Genomic DNA, 27,950 nt, shown 5'->3' on the forward strand with positions numbered 1-27,950 from the left:
ATAAGGTAAACTAGCTGCGAGGGGAGGAGGAGGAAAGCTCATTACTTAACGATGCCAGACACACTAGTCATTTACAGATAAGGGACTTGTTCCCATTAAATTGTATAGAGACTTTTTTTTCCCTCTGTTCCCGACTCGAGAAGGGGGGACCCATCACAGGGAAACAAGGACTACAAGTTGAACATCGCGGAGTGACCGAGAATCGCCAGGTACGTGAAGGGTACTCGGGCAGCAGCAGGTGCATTTAGTATCACCCTGGCTGCTCAGTTTCGGTTGTCAGCTGTCACCCTCTTGGTAAATGTTTACTGTGAAGACAGTCGAGGGATAGTTTTATGAAAACGCATCAAGTCTTTTGCAATAAACTTCTGTTCATACGTGGAGTTTTTAGAAAATGTTGTTCGTAAACAGGATTGAAAAACAGGACTGTCCTTGAACAAGCCACAGCTGCTCACAGTTAATTTCTGTTAGCGGCAAACATAGACGGGCTTTCAAAAAGTTACTGTTTTCTGGATCTGATCTTTTTTACTGACTTGATAGACATATTTATTATATTTTATGTTTTTATTTATGGTCTTTAATTTGCTATAAATTGCCACTTCTCGGTCGTAAAACATTGGGCACATGAGTGAAATATTGGGCAATAATAAACAGTAAAACTAAAATCCTTTGCCTCCACCTTGAATGATGCAGGGTTTTGGATTGTGGGGAAAAACATGCAACATTTTAAATGCTACTTTCGATGCAATTGGCAGCGTAATAGACTGGAGAGACCAACTGCTGCCTTAACCACTGTTATCACCACATGTAATTGCTGTTGCCACACTCATTGTGATGCACACAGCCTGCTGCTTGACAGAACTGAGAAAACAACATAAAATTGTCCTTACGTCACCTCATCTCCTTCCCTTAAAACTGATCCCGTGCTCTAAATTATTCACGGGAGGGCCTTTTTACCAAATGAGTGGAGTATGTTTTATTTAAAGTGGGAACAAAAGGCATCGGGGCTGTGGCACGGTGGCTCTGGGGGAAACCAGACACTGGTGTTTTGTGCTGTGGCAGAATCTGATGCACTCATGCGGCGTGTTGGTTGGATGGTGGGTGCATGAGTCGCACACTGGGCCCCTCTGTGTGCTGCTGCTCGATGCCATGCTCCGGCCAGGACTGCTGCACCCCACATGGCGTCACCCAGAGGCTGGACAGAAGTTAGTCATGGTGCTGTTACACGCTAACATATACACAAAGACACAAGAGTGCACTGAGACACCAAAGGTGCTCACATAAACACCATCTGACCCCACTCTCATTTATCTGGAGAGTCCTGTCAGATGAAGCAACAGTGACTTGATGCTAAGCCAAAGCATGCAAGCAAATGGCAATACACCCATTTGTTGATATCATCCAGCTGGTGTGTACAAAAGCCTGAGTTGGTAGAATTTGTGTTTACAGGAAGATTAAATAAGAAGGCAAGACGGAAACAAAAGCTGGAAGTAAAGGGCAGGGCAGGGCTGTAAAATGGAGAAGGGTCATAGGGGCTACGTGTAAACGTAGCCTGGCTGTTGAAACATGATCTCTTTCGTCATCCTCGTTTTTTACCGTCTCTCTTTCTCCAGGAAAACAAAGTCTAGAAAACAAGATATGTTTGTGAGCTGCAGCCCCATAACCAGCGATCAGCTTCCGGCTTAGAAGAGGGGCCTTTCTGTGGTGTTGGATTCGTTTTTTCAAGCTGTGGAAAATTACTCTTTGTGCGTGTGTGGCTTTGACTCGGATGTTTACATTCTTTATGTGACCTTTCACACAGCTCACCTCGAGACGATTGAACTAAATCTCTGTTTGGGATCAGTTGTGATGGGTTGAAATGATTTCCGCAGCATTGAGGCAATGACACACTAAAAAGTCGTTAGTTCAGATAAAGTGGGATTACGAGCATGAAAGCAGCTACAGGTTGAATAATCTTCATCAGATTATCAGATGCTGCTGTAATTGGGTCGTCATCGCTCTGTGGCAACGCTTCCAACCTCACTCAAGGTGTCAGACAGTGGAGCAGGATGTAGCAGTAAGGTGTCGTGGGCTTAAATCAGTTAACGGCTCGTTGCTTTCTGTTATCCTGACATTGAAAAGTCACACTTTCCGTAATGGATTTGTGAGGTTGTGGTAATTCCGCCTCTCCCTTTGTGGCTGTCTGGTGTGAGACCTCCCCGGCAGTTGATTTTCAGGAAAGTAGAAATGTCTTCCCTTTGTTAAGGAAAGAGCAGAAGTAGAGCGTGACTCATCCCAGTGGGAGAGGAATCCGCTGGCATCACGTTGAACAGAGAAGTGTCCGACTCTGCTGCTGTTTTTGGAGGAATAAAAAGAGAAATAGGGGAGCGGGGGGGCAAGGATGCACTAAACTACTGTAAATCGGATAATTGAGATCATGTCTGTTGGGTTTAAGGTGGAAGTAAAGGCCACGTTCCTCACCAACGTTCACCAGATGTATCATTGTCAGTGAGGAAGGAGATAAAAAAAGCGAGCTTGTGTCATACTTAAAGTGTGGTGACTCTGGGACGGGAGGATGGTGGTTTGTTGCCATAACGCGGAGGTGTGGGATGATCATTTTGATAGGGAGGCCTTGGAAAGGCTGAGAAGTGAAGGAATCTTTCTGCACAGGTAAGCTGGATGTGAAGACAGGGCAGGTGCTTTGATTCTGTGAGCAGGAGCAGAGAAGATGGAGATGAAGAGTTAAAGCACTGCTAATGAAATGTCTGCTGCTTTAATCGTAAAGCTACAGAGTGTGTGTGTTTTCTGGTTGGTGGTGATGGAAGTCAGGGCTTTTGCTACTATATGTTGCTGCCAGTTAATGGCCTAAAGTGAACCCCCCCTCCTTATCTGAAGTTTCCATTAACATCTTTTAAGAATGTGCTGGCTGAATTATTTCAAGGATATTCCCCTCATTTGTCCTGCACTCTGACCTCCACCTGCACGGAGCAGGTCTGCCAGCGAGCGCTTCCTTCTCCCTGCATGGCTGACATTCCACACGCTGTGGGAGTTCTCCATGCGATATGCTCATTTCACAACGGGTTCATACTCCCAACTTCATCCACTAAACTGGAGCCTGTTTGCTCCCTTTCCTCAGCTTTTTGTCTTGTTTCCTCTCTGCTCTTTTGAACTATTTTCAGCTGGGTGGGCCAAGTTTTTTGGGAGTTTCTTTCCCTTTGGTCTTCCAGGGTTTGACCGCTCACTTGTCTGTAATTGTGATCTGTTGTCAGACCCTCCCTCTTTTGTCCAAGGAGGAGAAAGGTCTCACAGAGTCTTGTATAACTGACAGACAGAAAGGAGAAAAAGTGCCTGATGGAGGTTGTTGCTGAGGACAGGCTGGAAAATATGAGCAGTTATGTGTGTCTGTCTGCCTCTTCTCGTTCTCTGACAGGACCACACCTACCCTATTGTACGGCCCTATAAGACCCTCATTGTGACACAGCAGTGTCAGGTGACACGTGGGTATTAGTGTTGGCTTTTAAAAACACTTCCTGTCCTTCCCTACGTTTTTCTTTCCTATGCACAGATCAAACCATAGCAGCAACACACTGCTGAGACATTAAAGAAAAACAGAATTAATGTTAATTAAACCTAAAAAAACCTTTACGTGCTCCGTGCAGCAGCCCAGCAGCTCTGCTCCCGGGTTTCATAGCCTCTGATGAAAAGGTGAGTGTGAGGGGTTGTCACTGAGACTTGAGCCGAGCACGGACGCTTAATGTGTGTGCGATGTTGACTCATGAAAGAGGCATTTACAGCCGTCTGACATGGCTGCAAGTAGAGTGTGTGTGTGTGTGTGTGTGTGTGTGTGTGTGTGTGTGTGTGTGTGTGTGTGTGTGTTTTCAGTCTGAGCTGAAAAGGCATTAGCACCTGGGCTGTTGAGTCAGTTATTCGAAAAACAACGAGAAAGTTGAGGTAAAGTGGGGATTAAATGATTGGTTGATGCCATGGATGTTTGATTGATTTTATTATTTAGATTACTCCGACCTGTTAACCTGTTTATTTTAAGCAAAGATCGTAGAGAGGTGCAGACATTCTCTGGCCCCTGCCCATCGCATCAGAAAATTTGATGCTTTTCACTTGCTTGTACAGTTATAAATAACCTTTTGTTTGTGTTATTGACAAGATTTGACAGAAGTAAATAAATGAATAAAAGATGTGCTCCAAGCAGCCACGAATGTGATCGCAAATCAAAACAATCAGTGATGAAACTTGAGAATTCGCTCAATTGGACGCGTATATTTTCCACAAAAAAAAAAAAGACAAAACAAATAAAGTGTCATTTCTCTCCCAGGGTTCAAAGTCCAAAGTGTACCACAGTGTTTTCTGGTGAAGTTTAATCTCTATGCGATTTGTTTTACAGCCCCCCCCCCCCTGCTCAGAGGTAGGAAACCTGCACTGCCAGCAGTAAAATGAGCCCATTGTGATCAACTCCTCCAAATTAACCACGGTGGCAGACTTGATGCTGGGAAACACAATAGAGATTAGAAATCACTTGACACCCGAGCTTGATGATCAGTCCTATTGGGTTACTGTGTAAGTTTCAAAAGCAGGACAATTAAAAGTTAACACCAGCTTAATCAGGCTTCAGCACAATAGACTGGATCTGTAACCAGAGGTGGAGGCGGGACTGTGTAATTACCAGCAGGTTAGACGCTCATTTGCCCTTTTGATAGAGCTCCAAAATCTGTTCTGCCGTCGAGTAGACGCCAGGTGGGTCGATTTAAAAAACGGAGACCTTATTGTAACTGTGCTGCAATATAACCAAGAACGACAGTATGAAGGATGAATTAATGACTTTCTTTCTTTAGGTTCGAGTCGCACTTACTCAGAATGACTTATTATGTGAGACATAGTGGCTCGTTCATGGAAAAGTTATTGCTTGTGATTGCTTTGTGGTGCCCTGAAGAATGCACGGCAGAGAGCACTCATTAAATCTCACATCCCAAACCTTCAGTGTCTTGGTGCCAAAAAGGTGAATGATTTCCTTAAAGGTGGAGAAAATACGTCATGTCGTGAGTGCAGTTTTCCCCGGTGTGATGTTGAAGCTGTAGCAGCACTTTGCTCAGTTAGCACAGAAAAGTCCACTGAAAAAGTGCTGGAAGTGTGAAGCCCCTGGTGTTCAGTTCTCCGTGTTCCCACCTCCGTGAGGTGCAGAATGAGAGGCCGTGAGGAGGTAAATGGATGCATGGCCTAAACTTTCTTCTCCTCTCGTGGGGCTTAATCTAACTGCTTAATAGTTTTGATTGGGAACAACGGAGGCCGTGTTGCAGTTTCCAGCCACTGATCAGGATCCTGTGTCGGGTATTTTAGACTCTGATGTCAATCTTGAGTTGAGCCCATATTCTAGCTCCATTTCAGCAGGTTTGCACAAATGCTCACGTCTTTAGACATTTTTGCAGAACGGCATATCTTGAGAGATGTTATCAAGCCATTTGCTGTTCTGAGGCTTTTATCTCGTATCAAATTATGCTTCAAAGACGGGAAAGCCTTATCTATGGTCCGATTAGGAAATCTATCAGCCCCTGCCTGGCTGATAGATTTCCCTTGTGTCTCAATGCGCAGTGTCGGAATGAGAAGAAGCAATTCTTTGGACAAATAGTAGCTAAAAGCTGGACATGAAGCGATCTCTGACCACTTGCTGTGCGACTGTGAAAACTGCTGCTTTTGTGTGGTTTGAAGTGATGTTTCACCATTTTTACTCTCAGCTGCCAAAGGAGATGAGGCACAGCCGGCTTTCCCAAACCGCAGATGCTGAAACGCGTCTGTGCAGGAGAGCAGCTGGCACTCAACTCCCCCAGTTAACGTTGGTCTCTGTCAGAGGAATGAGTGGGAGACCGAAGTGTCGACGGAGAAGAAACAGGCTGAGTAAGGTGGATTTAGAGGCTTTTCCACCTGCAGGGCCTCCGGGGACCTACTCTGCAGTTTAAGAGACTTAATTATCAGTGAATTTAGTCTCTGCTTTCGTCTGCATTCATAGTTTTCAAAGTGCAACTTTCAGGCTAACGACAACCGTACCCAGACCTAGGTTTTTGAAAATTGATGTAAAGTGTATGCCCTACAGTGGCATTTAGAAAAGGGTTTTACTTTTGAATGGGGGAATCCACTGCTGGAGGGGTTGAATGATGATTCTGCTGGCAGGTGTACGATACGAGTGGCTGCAAGGCGTTGATCACTAACTGCGACTTGTCTTACGCCCCATAAAGCGCCGTAAAACATTCTGAAACATAGTTGTGTTCAGTGTTCTGGCTGCATCCATGGCGTCCTTGTCTTTTCACCTGCGTGAAGCACATCTGGGCAAGAATACGAGCTCTGCGCTCCCCTTCAGCTCAGAAAAACAACAGATTCTGTGTCCTGCAGTAACAAAACATCCCACAAAACGATCTGCTAACTTTATCAGAAGTGCTAAAACCTCACCGCCTCCTGTACCGTACACCATGACGGAGCAACGCCGCCTCCTCCTGTTTTCCTCAAAATATAGTGTGTTGACGAAGTAAATACGTCTGTTACAGATGTTACAGATAGGCTGTCCTGCACGCTGGAAATCTGAAACTATTTTCTCTGAAAGATGCGTCCCCTCTCATGTCTGTTGCCGACGTCTCTGTCAGCCATGTTGAGGTGACATGAATGTGGGCTGCTATCCCTCACACGGTGCCCCTATCTGCCCGACGGGTTGTTTTGCAATTCAAATCTGGTGCAACACTGAGCAAATGTTTCCTTGTTGTCCCGAAGCTGCCGCTGCTCTACAGGACAGCATATCGTGTATCTGCACTGATCTTTTCATGCTTCAGATGCATCCTGACAGGTGTTAAAGGAGAGATTGGATGCATGTTTCATCAGTGACCTCGTTCCTTACAGCTTTTTATTCTTGTATTTCGCTTTGTTTTCTCCTTATTTTGCAGACATGATGTCACTGACATGTACATCTGACAATAGGAGCTCCCTGTGAGCAGTCCCTGCTGTTAGGGAACCTTCTCCCATGACACATTTTTCTGTACGTTGCTCTGTGTGGAAATGACTTGACCTTTGAGGGATCTGTGGACAGACTGAGACTGCACTGAGAAGGTAAGCTCTTACTTAGATTTTTGTCAGTTGCAGAAGTTTGATTACAAAAGAAATGAGGAAACAGGGCAAATATTTACTTAGTAGAAATGTACTGTGTCCTCGTTATGGAAAAGATTGCACAGAGTTTGATTTACAACCGACAGTCTTCCCGACTCACTTCAAAGCAAATGAAAACACTGGTGGTGAGTTCAGGGCCCATCCTTCATGGCTAAATCTCATCGTGCAGTCCTCCAGACACGCAGCAGTGGGGTCATACATTTACTACTGAAGTCTGGAATGCGGCTTTTCTTAAAAAAAAAAAGCTTGTATTACTTTCTGTGTTCTACAACTGTCCATTCATTGCCTATAATTGCCCCATTTTAGCGAGGTCCACCGGAGCAATAAGGCCAGGTGAAGAATGCAGTTGTCTTGGAGCTCCACAGCTCATTTAGTGCGGTAACCTGAATTCAGCCTCTCCAGGAGGTCGAACAATTACGAGAGGGAAAACACCCACTTCTAACAGTGCAGTGTGAGTGTCTCAAAGGGAACTGGATATTGTGTTGATGTGGAGACTTGGGATCTGTGTGGCGGCAGATGGAGAGGAGTAAAGTTTTGCGTTTTCCCATGAAGACGGTGTGTGTTATCTGTGTAACCTAAGGCTGTGCGTGTAGAGCTTACACCTGCTGCTGTATAGTGGCTGAAATGGTTGTCTAAGGAGGGTCTTTCACCCCCGTGCTATTGCTAGTTCTGGCTATTCACGCGTTCATAATTGCTGCTCAGGCGTCTCTGGAAAATTTGCTCCTGGCACTTATTCCCCTGCATATTCCTCTCACTACAGGATTAGATATTTAACGTCATTATGCAATAGGTATTGAGACTAAATCTTTGTCCCCATGATATAACAAAGCTCCATGCTTGGCTTGTTTTTGGATGGCTTGTTTTGTCAATCTAAAGGGGTCAAGGGAATTTTTAGATTGGAAAAACAAAATTGAGCTGCGTCGAGATGCGGGGATGGAAAAAAATTTGATTTACTCTGCTGAGCTTGTTTTGTTGTGGAAAGTCCTTTTAAATCATTGCGTAACAAGTCACCACGTTATGGGTTATATATTCCCATGATCCTCCTGCGTTGCTACCAGGAAGCGTCCTGCAGATAGCTCTCTTATCAGACATGCTCACCTGCCAGCAGGTGACTGGTGAGATCATTACACAAGTGAATGTCAGTTTTGCAGCATAAGTGACATTTGAGCACAGCATTGTGTGCAAAAAAAACCCAGATTACGCTATTTTTAAAGAAACCGCGTGTGTGTGTGTGTGTGTAAGCGAGCCATGTGATTGTGTGGTGCCATTGTGTAACCACTAACTAATGTGTTTAAGCAACAGCAAATAAGAGAACAAATACGGGGAAGTTTTAATCTTTGAAAAATGTGTGAATATTTGGATTTAAACAATCAAATAAAAAGGTTTGTCCTGATTGCTACCTTCCCCGGCTGCTTATCGAGCACATTCCTCTCCATGTGCCTCTGCCAAGCGCCCAAACTATCAGAGACAGCACCATGTCGCCATAAAGTGTCAGGTGTTTGGCCTGCTGATAGGTATTGCCACAGGCTTGCCCTGTGCATAGAGTTGATTGTTTTACCTTACAGTCTTTGTGATGTTGAAAGTGTCTGACAAGACTGTCATGTTCTTTGTAAAGGACATTTTGTGTGAGCGAAGCACAGAACTAGGCCTCGGATATCAGTATCTGTGCCGAAAAAGAAGTGTGAGGTATGCAGGCGGGAACTTTTGGCAAGTTTTATATAATAAGTAATACTAGAAGGTGGGAAAAAGTTAACAAACCAGGTCACGTCCTCAAGCACGGAGACACTGCTCTGCAATGAGGTGTTGAAAGTCCATTAACAACGTTTTCCTTGTGATTCACCAGCATTTGTGTATTCTGTTATTAGAACAATACATGTTCTAATAAAGCTCACAGCAAACAAGTTTCCCTGTCTGTCTACAGTCATTTACTGTTTTCTGGTCTTATTTGGCCCCCGTCAGTAGAAGTTGCTTTAGTGGAGTCCTGTTTGCACCTCCATATTTAGGTGTTTCCTGTAATAATATCGAGCCCTCCTCCCACAAAGCCCTCTGATTGGTGAGCACAAACTGCCTGAGCAGGAATCACCCGCCATTCTGCCGCAGCTCTTCGTCTTTTTGCCGTTTTAACGCATTGACACCTGAGATGTTCAGAAGAATGTGCGGACGGATCGGTCCGGACTTTTCTCCAAAGTTGCTGTTCGCCGTGTCCTTTACAGCGGGAGGTTTTCTGCTCGAGGAGCTGGAAACTCTCACAGCTGGAAAAGCGAAGCAGGGTTGTGGGTGAGCGCCGTGTCCACGCTGTCTCACCTGCTCACCTTCTTCATCTTCAGCTGCAGGTGGATGAAACATCTCTGCAGTCCGTCCGCAGATACTGCTGCAGACATTTGGGTTCACACAAATGTTCTCCCCCTCCAGAACGTCCGGGAACCCTTCAGGACTGCAGTGCACGTGAGAAAAGGGAAGATGAAATAAGTTGGATCACTGCTTATGGAATTTCCCCAGGTGCAGGAGGAGTTGACTCCTGGCAATTACAACTCTACAAAACAGCTTTTTATCTTTGCTTGGTCAGATGCTGGCATGTAGACGATGAGCAGCACAAGGCGTATTGCAGAAAAGTGCTTAAACATTAATTGTGCTCTCGTGGGGATTTGGAGTATAATCTTTCCTCAAGTGGTCCCTCTGACAGTATAACCAGCGTTTAATCCTGCAGGGGGTTTAGCAGCATTCTTGTTTGTTCAGTGTTTAAAAAGTAACAGGTTGGGCCATTGTTCATGACCTAGAAGTTACTGTAAGATTAATTAATGATTGGTTAATATCACGAGAACAATGCATGTTGTGTCACGTCAGTGTCTCTTTTCCTCGTGCGCTCCTGGAGAAGTCACCCAGTGTCACGGCTGTCACAGTACGAGCCCAGGGGCCTCCGTGGGTGAACTGCTGCCTGTGTCTGTGGCCAGCTGGTCAGCACAGCTCTGTGTGCAGCAGGACAGACATGGTTTCTCAGGGCGACACTGAGCTAACTGGTGCACTCTCCATATCATGCCTAAACTGTACTGTGGGTGTTAGATACTGTAAGACTCGCTTTAAAAGATGGATCAGACTTAAATGAGGTTCCAGATGGCTTACGCCTGTCTTCCTTTGTCATAAAAATTGTGGTCAGAAGTGGCACATGACTTGCATAGCTCACTTATTGGGACGCTAGAACGTTCTGAGTTGCATAACAGCTTGGCTAAAATCAATGTTTCATGTGTTTCTTATTTTATACCATGCAGGTCCAGAATTATTTGGTTTCAGAACTTTGCCAGAACCAAATGCAAAGCACATTAAAACTGTGTTTTCTGCTTCCCACACATTAATTTAGTAGGTTTTACAGGATTTTTCCCCTGCGTTTTTATCCGTATTTTATTAGAACAAAATACTTTCAATATTTTTTCAAATATGTGACCTGAACCATGGATAGTTTGATCAACAAACTGCTAAACTAATTGAATCGTGATAGTTGAACAATCATTGCCCCATTTGCTGTGTTCTGGCTAATGTTGCCTGAAGGAAAAGGTGAGCATGTCATCTGCTGACCAAAAAAATGCGTCTCCAGGGACAGTTGATAGATGAGGGCCGTGCCAGAGGAGCCACAAGGGACCCGAGGACAAAGGAGGCTTTTTCTCCCAAAGAATCAACTTTTTCCACGATGATGGAGTCATTGAGACTTCTACCTTTCAACAGGAAGTGGGTCGTTTGTCATTGTGTGTGTTTTTGTTTTTCCGTGTTCGGCTTCCTGCAGGGAAGTGGCTCTTCTTTCTCCCTTTCTGTGTTTTTCCCCCTTTCCTCACGCGAAATAATACTGTGAATACTTTGAACCGTCAGCCCTGTGGTCAGGTGGTTAAGGCCTGAATCACCTCTTAAACACTAATCCGTCTTGCTTCAGGTGATGTTTATTGAATTCCATAAAAACTTCTGGTATGTCCTCCACAGAACAGACTGCATGTTGCATAAAAAAGAAAAAATGTGCCAGATGGAAACTGGAAATCATTCATTTGATGCGTGGTTGCTACTTTCTTCCACATCTGGGCCTCGGTCAGCATTAGCTCAGATTCTATCACACGTACCAGACTGCTGATATGCAGAAATAACGAATTTGCAAGTCCCATTTTTAGACTGAAGCCATGCAGCCGAACGTAAAAACACACAAAGCTCAGTGACCTGCAGCTGTGTGCTATTCTAGTGCAGAGGAATTCCTACTGTATCCAGTTAAACTCGCCATGACCAGATCATATTGCAAACCCCTGGGGGTCTTTAATACAGAAGTAATTGTCTTCAGAGAAGCCAGGTGAAAGTTTTTCATTGGCAGTGGCCTGTGCTGATTTCTGAGCGAAGCGCAGTGCAGTTCTGTGTAAATGGAGGATAGATGACAGTTATTGGCAGGCTCTTGCTGATCCTGATGCATGCTATGTGTTCGTGCCACTGTACAAGCATCACTATAAGGCTGTTGGCAGTCTGCATTGTCACAGCTCCACATGCATGTCAGTAAGTCTTTAGTAGAAGCATCGACGTTGAGAAAAGTAGACGAAAGGTTGATATTTTCAAGTAAGTATTTAGGCCAGATCAGGGCAGGAATGCAGAGCTTATTAGAGTGTGACAGCTTGTCTTGGTCAGCTAGAGATTTTAGATCCTGATGTGAGCACTGCCCAGCAACCCACAGCCACAGCCCCCCCCTGCACACATACTGCAGCCTCAGTGGAATCTGTCTTTTTCTGTGTTTGACACACACATACAGGAGGAATAACGCTGCGTTTCCCGTTCCAGACGCGCTGCCCGTCAGTGTTCAGCCACTTCCACCTTTTCAAAGCCGGCTTCCTGCACCTTTCTGTTTGATCGAGGACAATAGGTGCGGCCTGGAGAAGACTCAGAAAGTCAATGTCAGATGGAAAGTCATGGATGAGCATCTGTGTCGTTGTGGGGCCTCTTGTATTTGTTTTGCCTTCTCATTTTTCAGATGTGTAGTTAAGCAGCATTTGCGCTGTACATAAGTACAGACCGTGCTGTTCTGGGTTCACACCAGCCCTGACTCAGTAAACATGTCCCTCCCATGAGTTCTCCATTATTACTACAAGTTATTGCCTGAGGGCTTAATACTCATGGGTTGAAAAAAATTAATAAAAAAGGGGATTTCCTTTTTTTAAAATCACAATGTTCCTATTGTCTGGTATTGTTAGAATATTATGGTATTGACTTAAACTAACCTCAGTCAGACCGACATATAATCATCATCTAAACTAGCCAAAGCACCTTTGTTGTAGTTCTGGCTGAATTAAGTGTCTACAGGAGTACACTTTGGCTTGATCACACACACACACACACACACACACACACACACACACACACACACACACACACACACACACATAGCTGATAACAATGGCAGTCAGTCACCTGACTAATGTAATAGCTCAGAGTGTGACGAGGGCCAGAAGGTTATTGGAACATTTTTAATCCTGCAGAGAAAGAAGCTTGAATCTCTTGTCTTGTAAACAGGAATGGTGCATGTTCGCTTCTTTTGGGTTTTTTAAAATCGTTTCTTGTGTGTGCGTGCGAGTCATGGCTTTGCTCTGTGTTTGGTCCTCTACTCCTCGAGTTAAATCTGTCACGTCTGTGTGCTGTTTTCACAGAAAAAGTCGTCCCAGTACCGGCTGTTTCTGTTCCCAATTTAAACATTCTTCTTTTCTTTTCTTCTTTTGTTTTTGTTTTTCTGCCATTTCCGACTTTCTTTTGAAGAATTAAAATCAGCTGATTGGAAATCATTTTTCAAATTGAAAATTCAGCTGTTTTCTCTCTAATAGAGATGGTTGATAAGAATCTCTCTTCAGAATTCAATTTCAGCAAAGAAAATCTGTATTAAATCAATTTCTTTTCTTGCTCAAAAACATGGCCGACAGCTGAGCAAACTGCTCAGGCCTCGTTGCAACTTTGTGAAATTAAACATTTCTGCACAGCTTCTGATTGAGAGCTTTTTTAAGTTCCTCGGTGAAAGTGCCGGAGTTCGTCGGCCCGTCATATCAGCAGATTCTGCTCAGAGGCCCGGTGGGCCAGTCTCATGGCTGTATGGTCAAGGTCATGCTGGGACACATAACTGCAGATAAAAGGGACGGAGAAAAAAAAGCAGTCAGAAAGAATCTAACACCCCCCGTCCTCCCATTTTTTATTTTTCCCTCACTACACCAGCATCGCATCATATTCTGTCTTTCTCACTGGTTGGTTTTTAGAAAACACGACCCAGGCCGACACCTTCCCCTTTGTTATTATGTAATCATGTGCTCTCTTAATTCTTGGGGTTCTTAAGGCTTTCCTCTTCCAATATGCTGAAAGAAAGCACGTGGTAACGAGCATCCCTTTTGTGTACACCTAATGTTACGGTGCTTTTGTCCTTCTCTCTGTTCCAGTTACATTTAAGCATCATAAACAATGTGTTTCAGCAGGTGGATTCGTGCACAGTCACTAACAGAACACGGATGCACCTGTTTGCTGCACGCTGAGCTAAGAGTAACAAGAAAAAATCTGCAGAACTGTGCCCTGGTGCTGTTGGCCCAAATGGAAGAGAGGCAACAGGGGGCTTGTTACTCATGTAACGAGTCCAGTTTGAAGACTTGGGTTCATGGCATGCTTCAGAATCTTGTGAATTAAGAGCATGTCAATAAAGTTTTGCTCTCATGTGTTCATTGTGTAGAGTATAGACCAATAGTTTTATTCTTTTAAATAAAAGAATAAAATGATTTAAGCACAATGTTAATTACAATGATGCACTTTTTCATTATTCAGTGCATCATATTCATGGGTATTTCTGCTGTTGGCTGATCATGAGCTGTGTAACTTTTTTAAGTTATTAAAATGAGTAAAACTTTTTTTAGGGCAACTATTGGAGAGAAAAGGGGAATCTGGGTTATGTTGGAGATAGCTGGTCTTATGACTTTTTTTTTTTCCATTGGGGTGGAGGCTGGGAGGTCATGCATACACCCACTCGCCCCACCACCATTACCACCCCCCTCCCGTTCTCCATGCTCCCTCCTGCCTTGGCTAGTCTCCATGTGCCGGGCTCAGGGCCTTGGGAATGAATGGCGCCCCAGCTCTGCTCCGTCTTTGAAGCCGGCCAGGAATGCGAGGCCTCTTTTTTTTCTCCCTTCTCTGTTGTTCAGGCAGCCGGCAGCAGTAGCAGCTATCTGCAGCAGTGAAATATTCCCTCCGCTGCGCTCATTGTGCATCAGAGAGCCGGACGTCATCGGCTGGCCAATCAGTGGCTCCCACTAGGCAGCCTCGGGTCTCAGTGGGGGGAGAAGGGACCCACTAGAAGTCTTCCCTCTAATAACTGGCTCTCCTGGTTACTTGGTCTGGTCACCCTTGAGGGGAAGAACAATGTTCTGAATAAGAAACCAGGACGGGAATGATTAGGCTAAGCAGTATTTAAGATCAAGCCCAGGAGATGCATTTCTTTTTCAGATGGGAATCAGGAAAGTCAGTGACATAGACTCAAAGTTTGGGTGAGTTTGTCTTTGGTTTTTTTCCTTACTAATGCTACTCGAAAGTTTTAAAACTTTTAATCCAATCGGCAAGTAGCCGGTCTCTGAGTAGTTCCCTGTCTGCCTGCTGGTTATCCAGTCTTCCACCTTGTCCTCCACTTTTCTGCTGTCCTTGTTAGCTCCTCTTGTTGTTGTGGTTTGCGTGTGAGAGTATTTGTCTGAGCTGGTCACCCTCCCTCCCAGCTTTGCTCTTCTCTGTACATTTTGTCACTGCCTGTCCCCTCCATCACTTCCACTTGAGCGCTCCCCTGTTTGGGAGCCTCTTTCTCTTCTCATAGGGGAGAGGAGGCCTGGAAACTACACACACACACACATGGGAACACAAAGAAATACACTGCAGATCAGAAGCCCCTACATAAATACACAGAATCCCCCCTAATACTGTAGTTTGAAAGGCTGTTTGGAGGTGGGTTTTGTGAGTATGCAAAACGACCACCTAGTATCATTTCTGGTGCAGGTTTTTCAGCTCAGCCAATAAACTTGGCAACACTGGCAAAAAGTTTGCTCTTTGAATTGATTGGAAGGGAGTTTACAGCCTAGCTTTTAAGTGTAGCTGGAATAAAACTTCCACTGATTCATAATGTGAGCAGGACTTCTTGCAGTTCCAGACACGCTTCTTATTGATTGTTCACTAACGGCTTGGCTTGTCTTTGTTGTAGTAGCAACATTTACCTTTGTACATGCATGACTAGTTTGCAGCTTCAACCGTGATAAGAAAGTCAGGGAAACGTATGCGGGTCATGGGAGAGCGCCGTCATTAGTCTTAAACCTATCATTAACTCGCTGGACCTGGTTTCAGTACCAACAATGGTTTTAAAATAGCTGCTGATGACAGAAGGTTTTCACATGTTGCAAACTGGCAGGAATGTAATACCTCTAGGTTATTAAAGTCTTTAAACTTTTTATAGTCAGTAATGAAGCTTGTGAAGAATCCATACAATACAAACATGCCACACACAGACAATGAAAATGAGATTGAGGTTAATTGGTTTCTCATCATTAAAAGACGAGTCCCTGACTAAATGAATGAAGAGTGCTACAGACTGAGTTAGAAAGGCCCTCATTCAGTGCACCTGCATCCATTTAGTTTCCGAAGAGCTTAGTCTCCCAAACTGGTTGTAGGAGCCACCATTAACATATCCACAATTCAACATGTAGCAAATACCTGGCAGAAGAGTAAAATGGCTCATTTTCCAGGGTGTGTGAAGAGAGGTTTGACTGGGATGGCAGTGATGTGCCTTCCAAAGTGTCATCACCAACTGGAACGGGTGGAGAGCAGGGTGTGGTCTGAAATGTTTGCATGGCATTTGCAACTGTTTTTGTTGCTACGTCACCGTGTCTCAGCCTGAAATGAATTGGACATTATGAGTGACTGTCGCGAAGTTAAACGTATAAATGGCCTTTTAGGAAGTTTTTTTGACCAAAGTAAAAGAAAACAAATGCTTAATCAGGGGAAAAGCCAGACCGACTGCATTACGTTGCATTATACATCATGACTAATCCTCAGATATTTCATATGGAATTCTTAGCATTTTTTTCTGTGCTGTGACATGCGCCACCAGCCTCAAGGCCCTTAATTAGAGGCCCTACTGATGCAAAACCGCACACAGCCTCCTTCAGCAGGTGGGTCGCAGTGCTGACCTACAAAACAAAGCTGCCGTAAGCTACATGAGAAGTGGCACAGCACAGAAAAAGAGGCATAAAACCTGATGTTTGGCTCTTATAACATCAGTAGCATACCTTATAATGTTATCATGAAATACGACTTTTGATACTGTCTTTTGGGTCGTCATATATTAGGTTAAAATAGCCTCAAAACTGAAATATTTGGGCTCTTATCTTCAAAATGTCAATACAAGTGAAAGAAAAACGTAAGAAATGAACTTGGGGCTTTGGTGTGTGTCAATGGGGAAGTAATAAAAAAACAATCTTATTCATCCTACATGGATTAGAAAATGTGTTCCAGGAACTCAGCTTTACCAGGTGTCACCATTTTTAGCCTCCTGCTTTAAGCTCTCAGCTGTAAAAAGGGGCATATGATGATGTTATGCCTTTACAGCATGTAACCGATGGAGCAGCACTTCTCAGGGAAGGAATTTCGACTTAAGAATAACACTCGATTCCTCATTCAAAGTGTTTCAGCAGGGAGCAGTTGGCTGAAACTATTACCTCTCTCTTTGCAAACATGTAGCTGTTTAAGAATGTCTGTCGTGCATAAAGTGCAAATAAAGTAGGAAGGCATTTCCTTTTCTGTGAAAGTGAGTGCTGTTAGGCTGCAGGCCATGGCAGGCTGTCAGTCCTCCACAAACATCTGTGTTTGTGTTAGATTTTCAGCCTGGCATGTCAAAGCTTTTTTTGTTGTTTTACTTTCCAGTTGCAGCATAAACTTGCATTCTATGTCAAACCATCGCACCTTTGAGCAGTCACTCGCCCCAGATGCACGAGCAAAGCCGAGGCCTGATTTAAGATTTCAGTCTGATAACCCGTCTGTGCTGTGTTTGTGTTTTCTCCCCCAGGAGCAGACGGTTTTTCAGGAGGCTTTAAAGGAAGCAGGAAAAATGACCTAGTTAGCTACAAGAGTAAAAAAGACAACCTGGTGCAAATGTGTTGCTGGTAATTTCCCCAATTTCAACCATAAGGAGGACACATGCATCGGCGCACATACCAGTTCACCATATTTACAAACCCTGCCCTTCCCTTCCTGCCATTTGCCCCAGTCCTCCATGGATTCCTACAGCTTCCACTTTGAGAGAATGAGCAACGTGGACCTGCATCATCTAAGCCTGCCTGTCAGCCGGCTATCCCCAGCCAAGTCCCACAGCAGCATTGTCGAGCAGCTTGCACACCACCAACACGGCAAAGGAGACTCTGCCTACAGCTCCTTCTCTGGTGGCTCCACTGCCCCAGACTACCCCTCTCCGTTCCTCCCAGACGACCTTCAGTCCAGCACCTGCAGCCACTATGCTGATTTTAAGTATGTGAAGTCCATTTACAATCCAACCCAGGTACTGCAATCGGACTCAAAGACCATGGACCAGCTCTTTCGCTCAGTTGAAGCTATTTCACAGCAATATCGCAACAATCACTGTAGTCACAATGGGAATGACACTTTTGACACCAACAACAAAGCATTCAAACAAAAGATGCATTTGGGGACTCCCTCACAGAGTTCTCTCCCTTCTGTCCATCCTCCTCCAATCCCAACACGCCTTGACAGTTTTATAGCCACTAAAAACTTGGAGAACAGCAGGGCTCACCACCACGGTACTGAATTTCAACCCCAGCAGCCACATCCTCAACAGCAGCCCAGACCCCACAATCGACAGCATCCCCGTGGCTTAAATTCCCCAACATCTGAGAAGGCCAAGCCTGATCCAGGCAGCTCAAGCTTCAATTCTGACCCTGTGTACTCGGTATGGAGAGGCTCTCAGCAGCAGCCACAACAGGCCCAGCATCCACCAAGCTACCGAACTCACCTGCAGCCTCATGCTCAGGCTCGGGTGAACCCAGAATACCCTTTCATGTCAGATAACAAAGCTGCATCCGAACAGCAGAGGTCTGCAAATATCCCAAGCCGATCACCTACCCGGGCCAGAAGCCAGTCCGAGCGCCCCATGCCCAAACAGCACAAGAACAGCGGTGAGTGTAACGGAGACCACAATGACAAACCGAGCAGCAGCAGCCATTTTGAAAGTCTCCGCAAAAGGACGCAGTCGGCCCACGATCAGCACAGTTCTGAACCAATCCGAGCTTCCAGCCCGTGGAACGCTGGTCAGAGTTTTATCAGCAGCATTCAGCATAAGGGCCAGTTCTACTTTGTCACAGGAGTGTGTAAGCTGTCTGAATCTGGTTTGAGGACACACTCTGCATCTGTGAGTGGCACCGAAGCTGGAAGTGAAATCTCCACTATGTTAGAGACACACCGGCAAAGAGAAAAGGAGAGATGCCACAGCACAATGGACAATTTGTTCAGACCTCTTCAGGAGAGTTCTCGCTCTTCCAGCGGTACGATTCCAGATGACAGGGAGGCCTTCACTTCTGTGTCCCAGGGAAAGAACCTGATCTCCAAGAACCCAGACCAGGAAAATCACAGACCACCCCTCATCTTGATCCAGTCTGCTGAAAGCCTCGAAGCCTTGGAAGAAATCGACATGATGCAGAGTCGAGAAATTGGTCGCCACACTGCCAACAATCCTATATTCTACTGTGGACCTGACAGAAACTGCCCACCACAGTCAGTCTCTCACAAAAAGGAGGCCAGCTCGCCGCTTGGCAACGACCAGCCCAACCACAACAAGAGGGAGGATCAGGCAAAGAGAGGGAAAAGGCAGCCCTTGGGGGATGTTGCCAGTGAGAGAATAAACAAAGAAACAACCCCTCTTCTGTACCACCTGACTGGAGCCAGCCGGACAGTGTTACAGCCTAAGAAGGATCGTGGTTACAGTGTAACAGGCCAGGAAGCAGCTCCAAACAAAACAGCCCAAGGAGATGTCACAGTAAGTGATAATGAGAGACCTCCACAAGGTGACACTAGCAAGAACGATAGAAGGGAAGGTACCTCTTCTGCCTGTAACACCCTCGATGATTCATTTAAAAAGTACTACAAAGAGAAGCTGAAGGATGTCCAGTGTAAAGTTCTGAGGGAGACATCATTCAAAAGGAGGGACCTGCAGCTCTCTCTGCCACAGTGCATGCAGCAAAAAGGAGAACCGAGGCCTGCAGTAAGCCACTCTTTTTCCTCCTCACAGGACTCTGAGACTTCCACAGAGACGGTCACTCTTTCTGTGACCTCTGAGGAGACAGAGAAGGGGAGCATAAAAGTCGGGGAGAGTCAGAAGGAGATGGATAGAGAGACTGAAAAGGAAAATGGGAGGCCAGTAAATGTGGCCCAGCCCCAGGTGGCACGCATCGGAGGCAGGAAGAGGCTGACTCCAGAGCAGAAGAAGATGTGCTACTCTGAACCAGAGAAACTCAACCAGCTCAGCGGCGCCTTCAGCCACTCAGCTTGCCGCTCCTTTGGCAATGAAAGCGACAGCCCGTTTGCTGCCGAAAGTGAGGGAGAGGAGCGTGTGCAGCAAGAAGAGCAGGGACTGGTCGCAGCGCGGAGGAAGATGTTTGAGAAGAGAGGTCGAGCTCAGTCAGCCTCGAGCGCCTCAAAGACGAACTTGAAGCATCTGCAACATCAGGCTTTGGTGGAGTACATGGAGCGCAAGACAGGCCAGAAAGTGGCTGAACCCCAGCAGCCAGTGCCTCAGCTCCCACCTCCACCCAGACAGAGGCACTCTCTGGGGGAGAAGCCATTTGACTGGGGTCCACGGCCTTTATCAGGAAGCCATGAAGGTAGAAATACAAAGAAGAAGCTGCACAGACCCCACTCAGCAGGTCGCATCCTGGATTCCTCCAGCAGCTCTGTCAGGTACAAAACAGAAGGCAAAAAACATCCCTGGCTCTATATTTGTACTTTGGATTAAACCAAGCATTTTAAAATGTTCTTTTTAATTTCCCCATAACAGGTATACCCAGTTCTTCTCAGCAAAGTCTTGCTCGGCCCAATATGATGGCCATCGGAATTCCTCCAGATTGAGGGAGAGTCAAGGTCCGTCTCAGGGAAAGTGTGCTTCAGTGGAGAGTCTTTTGGACCAGCCAGAACCACCTACTTTCTTCAGGAACCGATCCACATCCACACCACATGCATTTCAGGTACATTTCAGCTGTCTTTCACAAGTGTAGCTTTCGTGCAGTGAAAATGTTCTCGAATTAGACGCGTCTCATGGGTTTTCCATTGCTTCTGTCGGGGCTGCAGGCACATGACTACGAGGACGATCCCCCTCCAGTTAACGCTATGGAAACCTTGAGGTATGTACCAGTGTTGCAGGCGCATTTTCTATTGTTTTTCAGGTCATGAAAGTATTAGGTCAGTGATGTGTGAGCTTTGACACGGACCATAAATCTGAACTTGATGCTTTGTGGCGCTGGAAAGTCAACACCCACCTGCTCCAGCTAAGCAACATTCCTTTCAAAAGATTTACGCCGAGTCCACAGAAACAGAATACTAAACAGAGCCATTTTAAAGAAGTTGGCCTTTTTCTCAAAACTGTGCTGTTTTCTGATTGGAATTTCCAGTTTTTTTGGGCCCCACTGTGAACGAGTACATGTACTAACGCAGGCTGCATTGTTTGCTATCAAGGTCAACTTTTTTTTCCTCTGATTTAGTTCCTCTGCTCCTTTACATTTGAACACTGCATTTCTCTTTCAGCTCCCAGAAGAATGCAGCTGAGGAATCACTTGGAAAGCAAGCCCCTGAGGGCCACCAGTATGTCCGTGTGGTCGCACAGCGAGGAAAGTCAATGGAGGAGCTTGGAGCATCAAAGTTAACTAAAATTTCAGCCTTAAGTAAAAGTTCTGAGCAGCTGGATCAGCTGTGGAGGGATGCAACTGGGTCTGTAGGACCAAAAGGAAACGGGAGGAGCGCTTCATACTTTTCTGAAGTAAGAGAAAGACGGTGGAACAAACAAATGGGAAAAGAACCAGAGGTTATCGATCAGAAGAGCACTCAGGGACAGATTCAAAACCAAACCCAGAAAAAAACCCTTATGAAGCAGAGATCTGAGCCAGGGGGGGATGCAGCAGGAGAGAGGAGTTCTACCAGATCAAACTCCCTACCGTCCAGCTCCTCTTCCCGTGCCGGAGCTCACTCTGCCTCTCCTGGATCTCGTGGCCTTTTCGCAGATGAGGTCAGGACCAGTGGAGCGCACAATGAGACTTCTTCCAATCCACCTTCCCCCAAAGGTCAAGAGATCAGTGAGACGGAGATGAAATCCACCTCGTCCACACCCACTCAGACAAAGCTTCCTTGTGAAAACGCACCTTGTTCCAGGTAAAGTTTGACTCTGTGTGAAAGCAGCAGTTGTTTCACCTGCAGAGCAGTTTGGCTTAATGAGCCTCCCACTACAGTCTATTTCTGATATTAACTGAATTTGAATCTGTCAGGCACCAAACTAAGTAAAAGTTATGTGTTTCTGCAAACAAAGATTTATTTATGTTTCTCTCTGTAGAGTTGGGACTTCTCCTTCTGGGGGTGGATCAGAGGAGCAGACAGTGGATGAACCAAGTAGTGATGCCCACCCACCCGATTCAAACCATGAAGTGTCTCTGAGCTGCGGCGTTACCACTGATCCTTCGCTGTGGATCCTTCCACCCGAAGAAGAGATGAAAAAAGAAGTCCAGTCTTCGTTGCTCACAGATGTTTTCGACGAGTCCACCAGCTCAGTCCCTCCAAAACAGACGAGTGAATCCGCTGTGTCTCCCCGCACATCCGTCTCTGACACAGACAGTCAGCAGGCGGAAGAGCTGAAAGAGGCAGAAATGGAAGCTGAGAAGGCGGGAGAAACGGAGGAGATGGAGGACAGGGCAACACCCGAGGGTGAGACAGAAAACTCAGAGAGGCCTAATAAGATACCTCAATGGGAGGAGCTTGTGGAGGCAGTGGTCAAAGTTGACCAGTCATTGGCCAGGGTGCTGTATCCGCTGGCCAATCGTAAGACGGCGCTGATGCTGATGGAGCAGCTGCTGTCAGAGGACACACTGCTCATGGAGGAGCACTACAAGAAAAAACAGGAGCAGCAAGGAGCTGCAGAGAGGTAAATGTTCATATTATGGAACCGACTCTGAGAGGTTCAATCCAGCAGCAGATACAGCTGCTCGTCCCAGTTGTTCCCATTGTAGCAGAAAATGACCTTTTAAGCCTTCTGCCTAATTACCTTCTGAATAAATGCTATAAAATCATGAGATTTGGAATTAAATTGGAAGGTGTACTGTATATGCAACGATGTAGCTAGAAAAATGACTCATTTTACTCCTTTTCAGTTACTTAGAGAGCATTAAGTTAAGAATGCAGAGAAGTCAGAGTTAACAAGGGTTGCTAATTAAATGTGTTCCCGTGAAACTTGGCACTGGCTTGGAACTGAGCTCCACCTGTGCCATGTTTTGTTCCATCACGTGCACAGACACACCTGGTTATTTGCTTACTGCTGCACATACACTCAGATGTCTGCCTGTGTAAGCAGATACATTCAGACTGTGCACTTTTATTTGAAAGTTTTGTGATATCGAAATACTCTCGGGGCCTTGCTTGCAGTCTGCACCAGCTGAATGTACAGAGTATTGCCCTGCTGAAGGCAGAATTATACTGGTTCATTTCTGTTGTGATGACAGTAATGATTGCACGGCTCAACAAAGCCGTCTTCACACAAACGTGTTTGTTTTCGTAGCATCGAAACGGCTGAAGGGGCTGAACTGTCTGCTGGTCCTCCTGCTTCTGACTGCCGCAAATCTCAGTGCACAGACCTGCAAAGCAAAGCTGACATCACTGAAAAGAAGGTATGCAAAATAGTGGATTTCTTCTGTCTGGAGGGCTGTGGGGGGGGGGGATGATCATACAACCACAGCATAGGCTTTTGGAAGAGTTCTGGAAGCAGCCTGGTTTGCATTCATAAGCCATGACATTTAGCGTATGCCATCATTTATTCATTGAAGCTTTTTTATCTTTGTTGTGATGTTAATAGATGTTGAATATTCAGTGATTTCACCACAGATGAAACCAGTATGTGGCCACTTTTTTGATACATCAGAAATAAAAGTACAGTGTATATATGTAAAATCATCTCTCTTTTGTTGCCTTGCAATAAAAGATATTTGACAAAGAACAAAGAGCAGCCGAACAAACAACAATTTCAGGTGTAAGATGATTTTGATTTTCCTTTCTGATACAATCTGGTTGCTGTCTGGCCTCAAGTAGAATCATTTCAGCAGAGATAGTTCTGTCTCTTATCACATGATGTGCTCTCTGCCTCTTATCAGTTTCTCCCACTTGTGTAATGTTTGGCTTGGCAAGCAGTCGCCTCCTTCTTACTAGTTGCCCAGCAGAGTCTCTTCTGTTACAGTACCAATACGTCCATGATCCTGTAACAGCAAATGTCAAATAAAGTCAGTGTTTAAACTGATTCCCTTTCACTTATTCCTCTTGGCCCGGTTTTCTCATATTCTGCAGAATATATCTAATGTCTGCTCTCTGTTTGCAGCGCTTGTTGATGTCCTACATTGAGGAGCGTCTGCGTTCACTTGAAGAGGCGCGTGGTGCCCTGCAGATGGAGGTGTCGGAGAACGCAGCCTGCGGGGAGAAGCTGGCGGTGCTGGTCCGTGAGCGCTGTGCACCAGTGGAGCTGGAGAGGTACAACCTCTTCATAGGAGACCTGGAGAGGGTGGTCAGCCTGTTGCTGTGCCTCTCTGCTCGGCTGGCGAGGGTGCAGAACGCCCTGAGCACTGTGGACCAGCACACAGATGCTGAGGAGAAGGTGGGGAGCTCGAACTTGAGATTTCTATTTCATTTTTTTTCTTTACTCTCCAGTGGCTGGAGAAGTATGAGCTCAGCGTTTTCCTTTCAAGAGTGCTTTTGTCCTCCTCATGGTGTTTTTTTTTAAAAGAACATTTGCTTCTTGTGCACATGCTTGGAAAGACTTTAGATTTGCTCTGGATGAGCAATTCATTGCCTGAGGAAGTCACTGATGGATAGTTAGGTTCAAGGCAACCTGATAGAAAGGCACACGTTACCATTTACTTATCTTTTATAAGAACTTTTGGCAGTATCAGTTCAGTGTTAATTTTTTACAGCCACTTTACAGAAACAGAAAAATTACTTAGATTGCATGAATTTTTGTCATCTATGACCCGATGAGAAGAATTAATGTTCCACTTTCTCTATTTGACCCTTAATGAGGGTTAAAGATCAACCGCATTGGTTAAACAGATGCCCTCTAAAGCACCACCATGTGCTCAGTCCCTTTCACTCTCCTGCCTTTCCCCCACTGAGGCTATTTACATATACACACTAATGCATGCGAGTAAAAGCATGCTGTCAGCGAGTGCTGCTTGGCAAATGTTACGTCATCACGTTAAATCTCATGATTCACTGCAACCCATTCAGAACTTCTGGCGGACGATGACGGGCTTCAGCCGGGTGTTTGGCGACTCCCGTGCCCTCAGCAGTATGCTGGTTTAGTTTACCTTGGAACAGCAAACACTCCACTTGGGAAAGGTTGAAGGGCCACTTTAATGGAGTCGAGGTTTCTCACTGTGTGGAGTGTGAAAAAATATCTTTATCTGCGTTTGAGCCAGATGTGTTAGTATTCATCTGAAGATGAATTTTGACAAATGCCAGTTTGATGGGGTTGCACTACAGCACATTATTCCCATGAATATTTACTCATCGCTCCACATGATTCATTTTACTGTAGTTTGCTCATCAAAACAGTTAATTGCGTAAATTAGGAGTCCCGCCTCAGAGGCCGTCAGGGATTGTGTCGGATGTGGAGTGTGTTGTGCTTTATCATCCGTATGAATGTCCCGTTTCCCTGTGCCTCCCAGTATTTTCAGCATCAACTTCTGTTTGCATGGATGCATTAGATTTCTAGATTTGTCCATGAAAGAGCTCTTTGTTAGTTTGTCCATCAGTTAAAGCACGCTGCATACAGAGGCCTTGTTAGAAGCTCATTTATTTTCTTGCTGTTATCAGCAGCACTGGTATTTACACTGACTCACCGAAACTCGGGCCCAGTTTCGATGACAGTTGTACTTACCCTGCCCTCTGTTGACATAAGAACACACTGCACCTACTGTCCTGTGGCAGTTTCAAAAAAGATTCTACTCCACCCAAAGATGATCACCTGAAAGGTGACACATAATAAAGCTTAACAGTACAGGGCAGACATGAAAGCCTTTCAACCTTTTAATCGTATCGGATTAAATCGTCTTTTTTTGCCCTGCTTGACCACAGGAATCTCTGGACAGCCGTCACCGTCTGCTATGCAAACAGAGGGAGGACGCCAAAGACCTGAAAGATAACCTGGACCGCAGAGAGAACCTGGTCTCCTCCTTTCTGTCGCGGCAGCTGTCCGCTGAGCAGCTGCAAGACTACCGGCGCTTTGTCCAGACCAAGGCGTCGCTGCTCATCCAACAGAAGGACCTGGAGGAGAAGCAGAAGCTGGGAGAGGAGCAGCTGGAGGCGCTTTCCATCAGCCTGAATCTGTGAGAGGAGGAGGAATCAAAGCTTTGGATTTCTGTCTTTGCTTGTTCAGATGGAGGATGGCTTGTTCGAAAAAGAGATTTTTTCTTTTAGCAGTACTTTTTACAGGCACAGTTAGCCTGATAGCAGTCAGGCTGATCGCTCTGGCCCTTTTGCACCCAACTGTGACTTTTTAGAGTTAGAGCTATAGCGGGGCCCATGAAACGTTCCTCTCTCCCCTCGTGATTATAGGCGGTACAAGAGGTGAGCAGGAATGGCTGTTTAGACTGACAACATCTTCCGCCCAGCAGCATCTGCACAAGCAGCAGTGTGCATCTGGTCTTTGTCCCAGTAATGTACATTTTCTTTCACTTTGAACATGTATGAACTGTTTCTGTGTGCCTTGGTATCACTGTAGCTGTTGGAACATTTTATATTAGAGCTGCTGTGCAGAAACCTTTAGCAGCCCTACCATAGCCTGCCCCTGTGGAAACCTACCATAAGCTTTAAGATTGTATCTGAGCAGCGAGAAGGCTTCATTAGCCTGGCAGAGGTTGGTGTACTGTATCATGTCAGTAAAATGTACAATAGATGTAGATTTAATCTTTTTTTTTTCTAATGGTCGTATTTTTCAATGTATTTCAAATTGAGGCACTAAAAACCAAAAAAAGGTGAATGAAAAAAAAAAGCACTTTGTAAAGACACATAAATGCACATTTTGTCAAATCAGATTTCAAATCATTTCAAGTCAAAGTCTTAACTCCATCCATCTAAATATTTCTTCAATAATCTTAGATAGGAATGTTTTTTGTTGTTTATGCTGGAACTTTTCCTCTTTCACTCAGATTATTAGTCAGGAAAAGTATCCCCCCCCCCTCCTGTCCTCTTGTTGCAGAAGTGACACCGGATACTTGAAACGCTTTCTTTTTTTTCTCATAAGAGGAAACTCCGTAGTCTTCACTGCAGGTGTCTTACACTAATTTCCAGTCTTCTACCTCCACAGCGTAGGCCATTCAGACACATGTCACGTTTAGATTTGTTTCCATTTACACGGCTGTCTTGTGGTGAAAAAAGCTTTTCTTTAAAACACACTTGAATAAACCCCCCCTGTTCCCCTGCTTTGTGTTTTAACAATATTTGCTATTAGTTGTATTAATGTCCTTTTTATGAATTTTCAACCAGAGGCATCAGAAAGGTGCTTAAAGAGTGTGTGTGTGTGTGTGTGTGTGTGCATGAGATTGTGTAGAGGTAGAAAGACTGAAGTCCTGGTGTTTGCTGTGTCCAACAAAACTCCAAGAAAGTATGGAAAAAAGGAAAGAAAAAAGTAATCAAAATTGTCCCTCAGGAAATGACACTTGTTGACTGAATTGTGCATATTATGTTTGTGTAATAATGAGCACAAAGCGCATCGTCTGCAGCCTCCACACACTGACTGACACGCTCAGATCCTCAGCGATGGGGGACAGGCAGTTCTCTACAGCAGGTTTCCGTCAGGAATTAGAAGCCCCCCCTCCTCCTCCACCACCACCAGCCGCATAACATTTCTCTGGAGATTTGTTTGACTCCATCCGTCTCAGTTTGCTAAACAAACGTGTGCTTGTTTTGGCCTTTGTGCTGACGTGGGGCTGAGGCGCTGGAAAGACTTGCGTTGTTTCCTGCAGCCTGCTGGAATTCCTGAGGTATGCAAAAGACCAACATTGTGGACAAAAAGAAGACGCGGGAAGAAAGCGAGGAAAGAGGCTCCCACAGTGGATAAATGTTCATTTTACTGTTTTTGAAAACCTTTGAAAATCTCTCCTTACAATCAAAGCAGTGTTTTCTTGGAACAGGAGGAATTAATTTCAAATCCTGGAGACGTGCAACATCGATATGAACTTGTGTCGAAGCCAAGAAGGAAAGGCATTTCAGCCCGAGTTGATAGTAATGACGGCAGACACATTTCTAAAACCACAATTTCTGCTATATTTCACACCTGCTTTCTCTTGAGAGTTGCTGTTTCGTGCCTGTGTGGGGTTTTAAATTCCATGATGTTTGTAATATTGTGAATAAATTAAGCTCTCACTATCCATCTGCTGGGCCATATTTCTCCTTCTTCCCCCACTATGAACTCATTTCAACTCAAAATCACAGGTTTGCACCTCACAGTTGGAGACATATTCAGCTTGAACACTGAGGAGTAAAGCAGCACCACAAGG

The 27,950-nt window shown here is 45.2% G+C and overlaps 1 protein-coding gene across 2 annotated transcripts; it reads left to right on the forward strand.

Annotated features, from left to right (window-relative positions):
• Positions 1-27,823, forward strand: shroom1 (shroom family member 1). 2 transcript variants are annotated; one of them, XM_072375735.1, is made up of 9 exons: positions 1-209; positions 17,213-20,112; positions 20,210-20,396; positions 20,500-20,552; positions 20,953-21,573; positions 21,752-22,336; positions 22,967-23,075; positions 23,777-24,049; positions 25,528-27,823. In XM_072375735.1, the coding sequence occupies exons 2-9, from the start codon at positions 17,420-17,422 to the stop codon at positions 25,780-25,782; spliced, it is 4,776 nt and encodes a 1,591-aa protein (XP_072231836.1). In that variant the 5' UTR covers positions 1-209; positions 17,213-17,419; the 3' UTR covers positions 25,783-27,823. The 2 variants fall into 2 exon arrangements, with proteins under 2 accessions (XP_072231836.1, XP_072231837.1); XM_072375736.1 differs by lacking the exon at positions 1-209 and adding an exon at positions 6,738-7,077.
• Positions 27,824-27,950: the final 127 nt, after the last annotated feature.

Source organism: Leuresthes tenuis, unplaced genomic scaffold (assembly GCF_036924035.1).
Source record: "Leuresthes tenuis unplaced genomic scaffold, fLeuTen1.0.hap1 SCAF_21, whole genome shotgun sequence".
Taxonomy (NCBI): Eukaryota; Metazoa; Chordata; class Actinopteri; order Atheriniformes; family Atherinopsidae; genus Leuresthes; species Leuresthes tenuis.

Excerpts from the sequence above, each read along its gene's own strand:
- shroom1 (XM_072375735.1), top strand. The coding sequence starts at position 17,420 with ATGGATTCCTACAGCTTCCACTTTGAGAGAATGAGCAACGTGGACCTG. Across the intron at positions 20,397-20,499 it reads CCACACCACATGCATTTCAG|GCACATGACTACGAGGACGA; the intron begins GTACATTTCAGC and ends TCGGGGCTGCAG. Across the intron at positions 20,553-20,952 it reads AACGCTATGGAAACCTTGAG|CTCCCAGAAGAATGCAGCTG; the intron begins GTATGTACCAGT and ends TTTCTCTTTCAG.